The sequence below is a fragment of the Acanthochromis polyacanthus genome, chromosome 3 (genome assembly GCF_021347895.1).
Source record: "Acanthochromis polyacanthus isolate Apoly-LR-REF ecotype Palm Island chromosome 3, KAUST_Apoly_ChrSc, whole genome shotgun sequence".
Lineage (NCBI taxonomy): Eukaryota > Metazoa > Chordata > Actinopteri > Pomacentridae > Acanthochromis > Acanthochromis polyacanthus.
Window position 1 is genome coordinate 4,096,052 of NC_067115.1, and position 12,496 is coordinate 4,108,547.

Here is a 12,496-nt window from a genome sequence, read left to right on the forward strand (position 1 = left end):
GTCTCTGCGGTCCTTTTCACTCACTGTCAGTCCCCGGAGGATCAGATTCCTCAACACATTTTCCAATGGCCTGCACTGTCACTGCCTGCTGCTCAACTTGACAGATCTTCAGTGAACCAGTCAGACACCCAGAGTTCCAGTTCAGCTCACCATCTTTCTTACTTCATTAGATGCTACGTCCAAATTTGTTCTAGAGGGAGACCGGCTAACAGGTTACATGACCTCATACAAGCCTGCTGATTCATATTATTTACAAAACTGCTCAATATATCACTGCATACAGAGACCGAGTTAAAATAAAACATTAAATTTCTTTTGTTTTCAACTGTCTGCTGCTTGAGGATGGACCCCACGCTTCACTGTCAGTTCATGGCTGATTTGCAGGCTGACATGACTTTGGCCCTAATGACATTTAATATGAGCTTAATTAGATGTACAACGGGCCAACACGGCTGCAAAGACAAATGCAGATAATTGAATTCTGGGCAAAGGTTGACTAGGGGACATGTTACTTAAGCAGTCTGTTATTTCTGGCCGACAAGGTGAAGAGCTGCAGAGAGACAGATGATGACAGTGAAAGTGGCAGAATGTCAAACTGGGAAGACTTAAAAAGACAGAAATAAAATGTTCCCAAGAAGTTGATGCAGTTCCTCGAGTTTCCCCAGTGCTGGCTCTTCTTGTCAAACAAGGAGGTTGTTTTTCCTCCCCAAAAGAGCACGGCTGATCTGCTGCATTGTCCATCAGTGAGCGTGTCCTTGAACCAGGCCTGCAGCCTCACCTGCTCACTCAGTGTTAGGTTTCCTTGGATGAGAGCAGCTGTTAAATGGAAGTGGAAAATCTACCAGCATGTGAAGACCATGGAGGCTGAGGGTTCTTATTTCTATTAGAAAAAAAACAAAGCAGAGACTGAAACCAATAATAGCCATGAGACGAAAGCGTGCAATAGAAAGTGATTGTGTTCGGCTGCTTATTGAGTCATCACCACGTACAGCAAGTTTTATCCATTCCAGCTCTGCCGAGGTCGAACCAATGCCACTATGCTTCTCTTCTCACTGGAGAGAAGCAAACCTTGCTCATGATTCACCCATGAAAAAGCTAATTGACGGGATTTAAATCAGTTATGTAATATTTGAAGTTATCACACAGACAAACGTGTTCTCATTATCTACTTATATGCAATTGTATTTGATATATATCGTGATAAGTAAAGTTTGTGAGGGATTGTGCACGTTTATGATCTCTGTGTCTTTGTGTTGTTTACCTCAGCTTGCTTCTTCTGTTTCCACTGAGTTCAACACATCAAACAATCTCACATTTTTTGCACACGTCTCACCATAATAACATTCCAGCGCTATGCATTTGTGTCGGTGCCTCACGGGAGCAGATCATCCCAGAAACACCCATTAACACCTGAAAAACCACCATTTACACTTATGTGTCCAGAGATCCGGGCTGCATTTTCAGGTGGAGCGTTAACAGCATTTTAATGCTTCCAAAATAATTGTTGTTTTGGACACTGGTCTAAAATGAGCAGGAGTTCTTCCCAAATTGACAATAAAATGCCTCTTATCACGATAAAAACATTTGCTGTAACTCCAGTCTTTCACAGAAATACCATATATATTTTCTTTCTGAATTTGGCATTTTACCGACGATGATTAATCCTATAAAAATACAGTATGATTTAATATGTAATATATACACCTGAATATGGTGTTTACATTTAAATATCACTGCCTCTGGTGTGATGAGCAACTGTTAAAGAAGCATAGCTTCCACAGTGCCTGGGAGAGGTTGTTAAAAAGTAATATGAGGAGAATAACTTTGCATTAAAGATGAGGAAAATCTGTCTTGCCAGCATAGGCAATATCTGGATTTCCTAAGGCGAGGGTGAATGAAATGCAGACACACGGACAAAATGTGAATTCAGGATGTGAACGAGACAAGAGCCATAAACAAACTTAGGATACTTCTACATTAAAGCTCCAGTCGGATCAAGCTGTGAGCAGTCAGTGGGTCATTACACACCAATACTTGCATGCAAACCTTGCTGAAAAAAAAATGTAATTCTAGTGCCAGATTCCAAACTTGTTAGAGCGATGCAATATGGCAAGACATCTGGAAGTGTTGGATTTGAACCCAGAAAGACAGTGAGAGCTTTCCTGATGGATAAAACCCAGCAAAGGTTGTAAACAGAGAAAAGATGGCACTCCTGAAAAGCTTGTGAGTATTTCTCTCAGTGTACTCATCACATTGAACTAATTATGAATTGGAGCATACTATATATTTTCAGAAAGTTGGGAATGAGATGATTTTAATAAACTTAAAAGGGAAAAAATGTATACCAAGTAGGGGTGTAACGAAATGGTCAGCTCACAAGCTGCATCAGTACAAAATAATGGTCTTTGAAAAAAAAGCTCAATTGTATTTTTGTCTCCCTTATTTAGACTACAGAGCAAATACAAACATAAAATCTCAATAAAAATGTGCTTGTTGTTGTAACAATCAGGATAACTACATTCTTGAATGAAAAGGAAAACAAACAGCAGTCCTCGGAGCTGCAGTCCAGACTATAAATGTCTGAACTGTGAACTAGTTGTACTCGCCGCAGTGTACGGCGAACTGTAGCGGCATGTTTTGCACACGGTTTTTGTTTTATCCGCAATCTTCTCACCGTTCTCTCGTCGTTTACATAGGAAGCCACAACCGATTTATTTGACGAAGGAGGGTCAGCTAATTCCTCAACCTCGTCTTCCTCCGTTTTGAAGCGAGTGTTTTGGTACGGTTGGCGACGAGGGTCAAAAATCATCAGTCTCAGTGGTGTGTGGCGTTTTTTATTTCGTGTTTTTATTTCGTGCGTCTTTGAATTTTATTTCATAATTTTTATTTCGCGTTTTTATTTCGTGCTTCTTTGAATTTTATTTCGTTATTTTTTATTTCGCACCCCTAATACCAAGAAATTAAAAGTTCTCCCAATAGCACCAAATGACTGTTAAATGTTTGTAATTGGGTGACAGGATTGATCAATACTAGTGCGAATTTTCTTTTAGTGAATTCAGGCATTGATCCTTATTTACCTCTCAAAAGAGCACACAGCAGCCTGACAGATGATGTTTAGACATGTTAATTTAGCCTTCTCCAAAAAAAGGGTAAAAAGAAAAGGTTAAAGATGTATTACTTTCTTTTCTTTTTATCTATGGTAAACGTACTAAATGTAACTGACCGCTGCAAGATGTCCTACAGTCTCATGTCCCTTTACTGCATCCCTGTATACACCGATAAGCCAAAACAGATTAATACCAATCATCTCCTAAACCACATCCTCAAAAAGCGTATATGATATTGATATGATTTAGACACAAAGATAAGAACTTATAAAATTAAAGCTGCAAATTGTCGCGCAAAGAGGTCGAAACAGGCAAACTCTCAGTCATTAGTTGTAATAGTGTATAATGAGGCTACTATTGTAACAAAATGACTTGTGAACATGTGTCAAGGTTGATATTTAAAGATTAAAAGATTCATTGTTAAAAAGTTGGTTATTTAGCATTAACAACAGCAATGCCTTCTTTAGGTTGGCTTCAGGTGGGACTCTCTTTGCTGATCTTTCACACATGACGTCTGCAACACTGCTGCTGTTTCTGAGATCTACAGATGTAATCTCTAACTTTCTGCTTATTTTGCACTGAGCTGAGCTGCCAGGTTAACGCTACACATTCTAGGCTGTGCACTGTTGTGATATTTCTTTAAGAAAACAGCTAATGACAAAAAAGAAAAACTTTAAACAACAAAATAAAATCAAGCAAAATGTTAAAATGTTCTAAAATATGTTTATTGCTAAGTGAAATGTAAGCTTTTTTTAAATGAATGTAAACAACAAAGCAACATCAGTAATAATCTCAATATGGTTAATTCATTTTCTAATATGAGAATAGTAATACTTTAAATATCCCTCACAGCCCTCTCCCTCCTCTCAAGCCTCAGTGTTGTAAACAGAAAGGTCGGAGGCCATGGTCACATGCAGTTCCCACGGAAACTGATTGACTGGTCTCTTGACTTTGCCCTGCTGACCTCTGCCTCCTGGATCATCACCTGGACGTCCTCGTCGTCAAGGATACGGATAAGGTCGCCCTCGGGGTCGCGGTAGTTCAGGGCAATGTCATCCACCTTGAAGACATCCCTGAGAGAGACAAGGACAGCGGGATGGTGTCTTCAGAATAGCTTTGCTCTCAGATATTTAAAACCCCAGAGATGCTTCTCTTGTGCCACAGTGTGACGTCACAGCAGTCAAACTAAGGTCACTAAAAAAGCACTGCCAAGATTAAAGAATATCTGAAATGTTAAGCACATTCCAAAGAAAATATACATAATTATTCCAATAATCACTACATTAGTCATGAATTACAACCACATCCTCACACCTTCTTGCTGTGGTAGATAATAAAGAGAGTGTGAGACAAAGTGGAATGCAAGTTTTTAAAGTTTAGAAATAACACATGCAGAGCAGTAATGACAAAAGAAGGGACAAACAGCAACAATCCTTCTGATAATCTTTACAGGAAACAAATCAAATCAAAGCAAATCTAGTTTGACTAAGTCAGAGGTTTGCAAATTTGCCAACTTTAACATCCTCTTTACCGAATTACATACATGTGTACAGATTGTAATGTAAAAATTAGACCGGCTTCAGCTGTTTCAGTTGACCACAGTAATTTCTATATTAAAGAATTTGGACACATTTTCAGGAACAATCCAAAGAATGTGGAGTTCATGTTGCTCTAATGCTCTCCTACAGCTAATACTATAATAGAGTCCGCTAACATCAACATATGACAAAGCAGTAGTTAGATTGCAGGACAGACTCCATAGAAGCTCCAAAACTACAACAAAAACTAACTTTTATCTATTAAAGCCCATCTGGAAATACAGGAACATGAGCAACATCAAGGCACAACTGTAGTCATCCTCCAGCAGCTTCAACAAGTGTGGACTGTAAATAAAAGATGGATGTAGAAATTGTGACATCACCCATTTATTAGGACTGTTTTAGGCTTCTAAACTGACTGAAAACTCAAGTACACAATTCATGCTGATACGACAGCAACCTGTCAATCATAAGGTGGTCCCACCTCAAAACACGCCCTCCTTTATCAGGTATTTGCTTCTAAATTAACCAGAATTCACAAAATGAGCATCACACCGAATTGAAGGAGACTTCCACTAATCGCTGAAACCATAAGCTCGTTAGAAAAATGATATAAGAGGTGGCAACCGCATTTTTTTGTTGTTCTTTCACCACTCAGCTATGCGTGTTGGAGGTAAGAATACTGGGACTCCTCATCACTCAGTGAGAACCAGAGAAGGCTCTTGGTTAAGAAATATTGAAAAGGAAGTCCAGGTACTTTCTGCTGCAGCATTTAGGCTTACCAAGGATTACACTTCTGACCGACAAGTGGCACATTTACTGAGGCAACAAATCAGGTGAGAAGGGTGAGTTTATCCTAGACTTCTACACAATCTGACTTATTTTTTGCAAACCAGAGGAGTCGTCCCCTGCTGTTTCACGTTTCAAACCTGGAGGCTACGTCCATCTTTTCTACGAAGTCTGTGGCAACGAGATGCTCACTGCAGTTCATTTAACAGACGAGGGAAGCAGTTGGAGGGCAGAAATGCAGGACGGCCGTGAACACTGACCAATTGCAGCACCTTTTTTCTGCTGCCTGTAGAGCCAACCAAGTCTTTCTTGCTCCTGATTCCCAAAGGAATAAAAACAGCCATCCATTCAGAATTTCCAGTTGGAGAAATCGAGATATCATGCAGACAAGACACAACTTTTAGGGTGCAAAGTGGATATAGTCTGTATTTTTTTGCATTCAACAGCCACTGGTGTCAGTCGTAATAATAATAAGGGTTTTCTGAATGTTGCACAGAGAAGCATTAAATTTCGCTGTGCAAATTATCACCATGACAACAAATAAAGAACCAAAGGAAATGGGTAACAATACGTAACTAGCACCCTCAGTGGCTATTTGTTTGGTTACTCATCCATTTTCTCTATCGTCATAATGTTTAGCAAGAACAGCCGGTAATTTGTTTCAATTCTGTGGTTTAATTTTATTTTATGCCCCCAAGTAGAGTCTCCTTATGTACGACATAATTTAACACTGGTAGTTTAGCAACATTTCAGCTGCTCCACTGCCTGTTTCTACGTTTCGTCCTCTTTCCTGTTTGATACAACACGATCATCCCTCTTCTCTCTTCCCTGCTTACTGTCTCCTCATACCTCCATCACCGCCCTCCCTTCCTGTTCTCCTTATTCCCCTCCTCCCTTTATCAGTGCAAAACCATATTAAAACTCAAGACCGGGGTCTCATCCATCCTACTCCAGGGCACAATATGCCTGAACACAGAAAAACAATAATGAGCAGATAAGCGGCGGAAATGAACTGATTATGAATGGGGAGGGCTAATCATCACAGCGTTCACCTATCTAAATTACCAGATAATGAGAGATAGAGGGAGAGGCAAAATGAAAGGGAAAAGACAGAGAAGAGCAGATCTGATAGTGTAATGAGCATATGCATCCGGCGATGGTGGTACTGTGGGTGGGGAGGATGGGGGCAGAGTCGGAGGTCCCGCAGGAACTAATTTAACGAGTGGTAATGATTGGCAACCGGGAATTTGCAGGTCTGCTGTGACACGTCGACTAAATATTCTGCCCCTCAGTGCGGGCCGCTGAATTAATGGACCTTTTCCCGTCCTTGTTTGTCGTGGAATTTCAATGCAACTTCACTTACAAAACACTGACAGAATGAAAAGCTGACAGTGGGCCCACAAAGGTCAGCAATCAGCTTAGTTCATCAGCTCTTCTTCTAAAGAAAAACTAGACATGTAAATCTGTTGTGCTCCGCATGGACCGAAGAACAAAAGCTCAGATTTGCGATTGAAATTTCCATCTTTTGAAGTCTAATTTATTAAAATGGATTCAATAAAGCATGTTAAACACTTGCAACAAAAAGCAGATGTCACATCTAACCAGGGAACATTTGTATTTTTCATTAAGGAGAGGAAAAAACACTTGGAGAGGAGATACAAGAATCTACTGCAGAGTGAATTCTGCTGCATAAATGTAATGATTGACATGCAAAAACTGTTTAAACAGGAAGAAGTAGTGATCTTTTAGATTTTTAAGCAGTTACTTTGATATCAGATGACAATGTAATGAATACTTGAGCTCTGCTTTAAGTCAAATGTACGAAATGAGCCTTGTGTCACAAATCAAAAAAATTGCCTCAAACTTTAAAACACCCTTCACTTTGGAAGAAAACATGGAAGTAGCCTGAGGAGAAATAATTTCTTGAAGAATGGACATGTAACGCATGCTGTATGTACACAAAAAGAACTGCTAAGTGACTTGTCAGGACAGTCGACCTGCATGTTTCAGCTCTGGGTTCAAACATCTATGAGTGTCGGAAAAGTTGACATTTTGAGTGAAGAATGAGAAAAAGGAGTGAAACCAGATGACTGTTGAGTTTTATGAGCAAAATTATAGAGCTGAAAATGTGCGCTACATCCAGTTTAATTATCTTCACTTTAAGCTGTCATCAAATATGTCATTATCACATTTTTGGTCATTATCACATTTTCGTCTCAAAGGTGTGTTAATGTGACCACAGGTGTGAGCTGTAATTCCCCCGCACAGTCAAACAGCTCTTCACACTAATTTTTTCCCACATGGGTGTAAATGTAATAAAAGCCTGACCTCAAATACACTTTAAAATGTCCCTCAAATGCTTTGTTTGTCTCTATTAGAAAATGTCTTCAGCACAGACAGCAGAAAAGTCCAGAATGTTTTTTTTTTGTTGCTGTTGTTGTTTTTACCTCATGCGAGACAGTAGGTCCTTGTATGTTGGCTGGATGGTGAGGTCTTCTTGTACACACACATCTCTGTAGAAGAAAAAACACAATATTCTGACTGAAGCACATTAATAAAATAAGATCAGGTAGCCAAGCTGGCAGCCACTTTAAGTAATAGTCATCAGAAAACTTCACTCCTAGCAGTGTGATTCTTCGTACCTGTCAACCCTCTCGTTTTCCCACATACTCCTGTCGCTTACCTTTTCTTCCTACTGTACTCGTGTTTGAATACTTGAAAATGCCTCGCATTTTCAACATATTTGGGCTTGTTTGATGTGTTTGCTACGTTCCCCTCCAGTGAAGCTGGTGGCAGCGTGCTGGGTGGTGCTATACGCTCATTTTACACGTCGTCTGTGCACATTAAACAACCACCTCACTGAGAGGACGAAATGGGACTATCCTTCTGGTAACGAAAAGAGAGAAAAAAGAAGAAAAAAAAACACCTCAAGAGGGATTTGTGGGACTAGCAATCAGACAAACCTATTCTCGGTAGAATTGAAGGAGGTAGGACTGGAGTGCATCTGGGTGATAATGTCAAATAGTTTAGGTGGATCATGGGTCAAGTGCAGCTGTACAGTAGATTGTCCATTCATTGAAAGGTTGGCGGTCCAATCCCTGGCCTCCCCACGTAACAGAGTGTCCTTGGGCAAGACCAACTCAATAAATTCTCAGAAAGACTCAATAAATTCGACGCCCGTTAGGGTATATAATAGTAGTGTCTTTTTATACTAATATTGTCTTTTATGGAAGTGTCTTTTATACTTATATTGTCTTTTATGGCTGAAACCGGGACCAGGGTCCAATTTCGTATTGATGCATATGCAAATGTGGAATGATATGACAATGAAGAACCTTTGACTTTTGACCTTGAAAGACGTTGAACCTCAAGTCCTCCCAACGGTATTCAAGCACTTTGCATGGCCACCATTGGTGTGTGAATGAATGGATGACTGAGAAACACGTTAAGCGCTTTGTAGAACCTAACTAGGCTTAAACGGCGGTATACAAGTGCAGAATTGCGCTCAGTTTCCCTGTGAGGTTCAGCCAATTCTTTTTTTTTTAAGTGGTTGCCTGGTGTGAAATTCCAGATTCACTGCATAACCTTGTCTTAATGTAAGAGAAATGTGGACAGTGGTTTGGGGGCAGCCCAGGGCAGAGCACCATAATATTTTCCCTGTTTTCAAATCTCAGTGTTGTAACAATACATCCAGATATTGCACACATTTTCTAGTTGTTGTCATTACAGCTAAAAAGAAAACAAAAAAAAACACAAAGAACATGACAGTTGAAAGCCACAAAAGACAATTATTGCATATGAACACACTTTTAGAAGCTGATCTATTAAGAAACATGCACACTTCCTGGTGAAGAATGACTCATTTTTTTACTCTCTTAAAAGAATTAAAACAAAAAAGTGTGCAAACTGCTACATACCGGGCTTTGCAAAACTTCTGCTACACTTGCAAAATGCAAGCAAAATGAACACAAAGATTTTTTGGTGCAATAAGATCATTTTTTTACTTTCCAAATATTTCAATATATGTGTTAATGATAATATTAATCAGAAATGTGGCCACCCAAAAGTTTTATCTTACTGCACCAAAAAATCTTTGTGTTCATTTTCGTGAATGTCTCAACAAGTGTAACAGAACTTTTGCAAAGCCCGGTATTTCTTTAATGTGAACTTTTAAAAGCCTATTAGTCTTATGCTTCTGCTAAATATAACAGCTATACAGTCATAAATTCACATGGGACCAAACCCTGATCACGATGCTCAACCTGTCAGATAAATACAATCTCCATCTAACATCAGAAACATCAATCAAGCTTCTCAAAGTCACATTACTGCATAAAAAATGCTTCATGTCACCGTCAGATCCTCCGACTACACACCTCTAGCCTTTAACTCATTAATGCCACACAGACCTGGTGTAGACTCCAGAGGGGGTGAGCAGGGAACAGTGAAGACAGCTGTATCTGTGGGCTCCACCTTCACCTTCTGGGTCACTCTCTGGGAGGGGTTTGATGATCTTCACAAAGGATTCGGGGAAAATACCCGTCTGGTTGTTGACTGTGCCCTGAAGAAAGGAGGAAGAAAAGAGACGGGTGAAGACGTGATGAAAGAACAAATGAAGTGTCTCAGAGGACGGCGCGATGAAGGGCCGGTGATGAGATTTGAAGGAAAGAAACAAACTAAAAGGAAACACGGAGCTGCATCTGGAGAGACGTTTTCCAAACTAATTGGCCTGTTCATAATATGCTGCTGATGTTAGGAACACTCCACACAAGCAGACAGTCTTTTTTACTGCACCCCTGGTGTCTGGAAGTGGTAGTCTGCAGAAAAACACGCAGAGACGATTTTATAAAGCATCCAGCTCTTTCAGACATTCACAGCAGAACAATGTTGTTCATTTTATCAGGTCACAACTTTAGTTTTCTTCATGCAAGTAACGTGTATGTCACCTCATGGCCAGCGATGTCTGAAATGGATTAAAGCAGCTAAAGACAAAGAGCTTTTGTTTCATCCTTTTCCTGCCCAAACGACAGACCTATTGAGAAACTGTTACAGCTGCAGGCCGTTGTGCTCCTTTTCCCTTTTGTGTGATTAACCTTTTCCTGGTTTTGTATTTAAATTAGCATGTACAAGCCGTTGTCCTGGAATTGTGGCTACGCTTCAGATCGTCTCTCTGACTGCTCCTCCTCCGTCGTGCGTCTTTCTGATTGGACAGATCCACCAGCGCTGCATCCAACCATCATGTCACCAGTTTAAAAGCTCAGGAAACCGTCGCTGTGGGCGGCTGTGATTTGGTGTGTGCAGCTCATGTCTATATCTGCTTTGTCGCAATATGAGCCACTAGTTTTGTCACTGGATAAAACCACAAATTGTACCTGTAAATTGTGCAGTTTCTTCCAGTGTATCATATGGTCCGACATATATCCGACTAAATGTTCAGACGCCAGGTTTAGAGCTGCTACACTCATCTGCATTTTTCTGGTTGGTTAGTGAGTGCAGGTTGGGAAGCAGAGGATTTACATTTTGAGTCTTTATCTTGTTAATATAGAGTAGGTAAGTGGGTTTAGACTTCTACTTACCAGCCCTCTTTCCTGTGTATTAGTATGTAACCTGTTGGTTTATTGTACTATCACACAAACGTGTAGATTGTATTCTCAGTTAACGCACTTCAATGGTCAAAGTAGTGCATCCCAGCTTTAATATGCTCCTGTTTAGTCTCTAGTTCAGATCCTGCTTCATGCTGCAAAAAGCCTGGAAGGTTTTGTTTCCCATAAACCCTTTATAACTGGAAAATGTCCCCCTCTTGTGTCCAATTGTACACCATCAATTCATAATGTATAACTGGCTTTTTAAATTGAAAATGATTCAAGTATTCTGAGTTCATATCCAAATATTTTTAAATACTTTTCTTACTCTACTCTGGTATCTTAGGACCCTTACAGTGAAGAGTTTTGGAAACACTGACCTCTGCTTTAGTGTTTCTGAGGTGGAATTTCAGCCTGGACGGTCAGAAAGAGAGGTTTTTGGAAACAATAACGCAGACATCCAGTCTGATTGGGCCTTAAGTGCTACTATGTGTCTGTCACTGATTTCTCACATTCCTATCACATTTTCCAGGAGAAATCAAAGCCATCAGGCCTGACTATCAATGGTTAATTTGCATTAGATAACATATTACAGCAGCTGTTATACAGTTAAGGAAGTTTCTTATTTTATGTTTTAATATGTTGGTTTTTAGTTTCTGCTTCATGTTTAAACCCACAACCACATGCTCAGTTTACATACATGGCCATGACATTTGTGTTTTCGAGAGGTGGATGAATGGCATTTCTGGTTTAGGACAGTTTCAAAATGAAAACGTATTCATGTGGATGGAGCCTCAGACTTAAAGCTCCTCCAGATCCACAGAAGACATTACTGACTGTTTTCAAAGGCTGAGTAGCTCTCTTTAAAACAACTAAACTGCCTGTGAACTCCCCTTTCTGGGCATACATGCTTATTTCCAATAAAATCTTTCTCTGCATCAACACTTCACGGCTGCTCCCTTCCATCAGCCTCTTTATCGTTGGCCACTGAGCAGCATCACTGCAACAACTAGTGTTGAAGCCTGTTTCTCATTGGCAGCTTTGCAGCTGCTGATCAGAGTGTTTCTCAATCTCTCTGGGTCTGAATCTGTTACTTTGTTGCTTCACTTTGGTGGGTTTGTAGCGTTTACCTTGATGCACCAGTATGCCAGTTGGATTCGTCACGTTTTCCACCCACAGCCGCTCTGTCCACTGACTAAATCAAAGGCACTCAGTCAACTTTTCACAAGTTCTAAGTGTTGCATTAACCTCACCCACCGCCAAAAAAACAAAACCCTTACTACTAGCGTGGAGGCAATGTTGCCAAAAAAGAACAAAACATTGCATTTTGCAGTGTTGCATAAGGATTATTAGACTATGTTTTCCGTTAGGATTTTTGGATCTCTCTAGAAAGCCAGGGGCAGGTTAAGTGCATCCTCCTCCTCCATGTTGATTCTCACTCTCTCCCTCTCCCACCACATCAGCTTCCACCTCCTTTCTC

General features: G+C 40.2%; 1 protein-coding gene across 1 annotated transcript in view; it reads right to left on the reverse strand.

Annotated features, from left to right (window-relative positions):
• Positions 1 to 3,814: 3,814 nt before the first annotated feature.
• ncf4 (neutrophil cytosolic factor 4) overlaps positions 3,815 to 12,496 on the reverse strand; it is a 42,815-nt gene continuing 34,133 nt past the window's right edge. The window contains 4 exon segments of the mRNA XM_051946113.1: positions 3,815 to 4,071; positions 4,074 to 4,180; positions 7,882 to 7,947; positions 9,844 to 9,995. Coding sequence (XP_051802073.1) covers positions 3,974 to 4,071; positions 4,074 to 4,180; positions 7,882 to 7,947; positions 9,844 to 9,995 — 423 coding nt within the window. The 3' untranslated portion in view covers positions 3,815 to 3,973.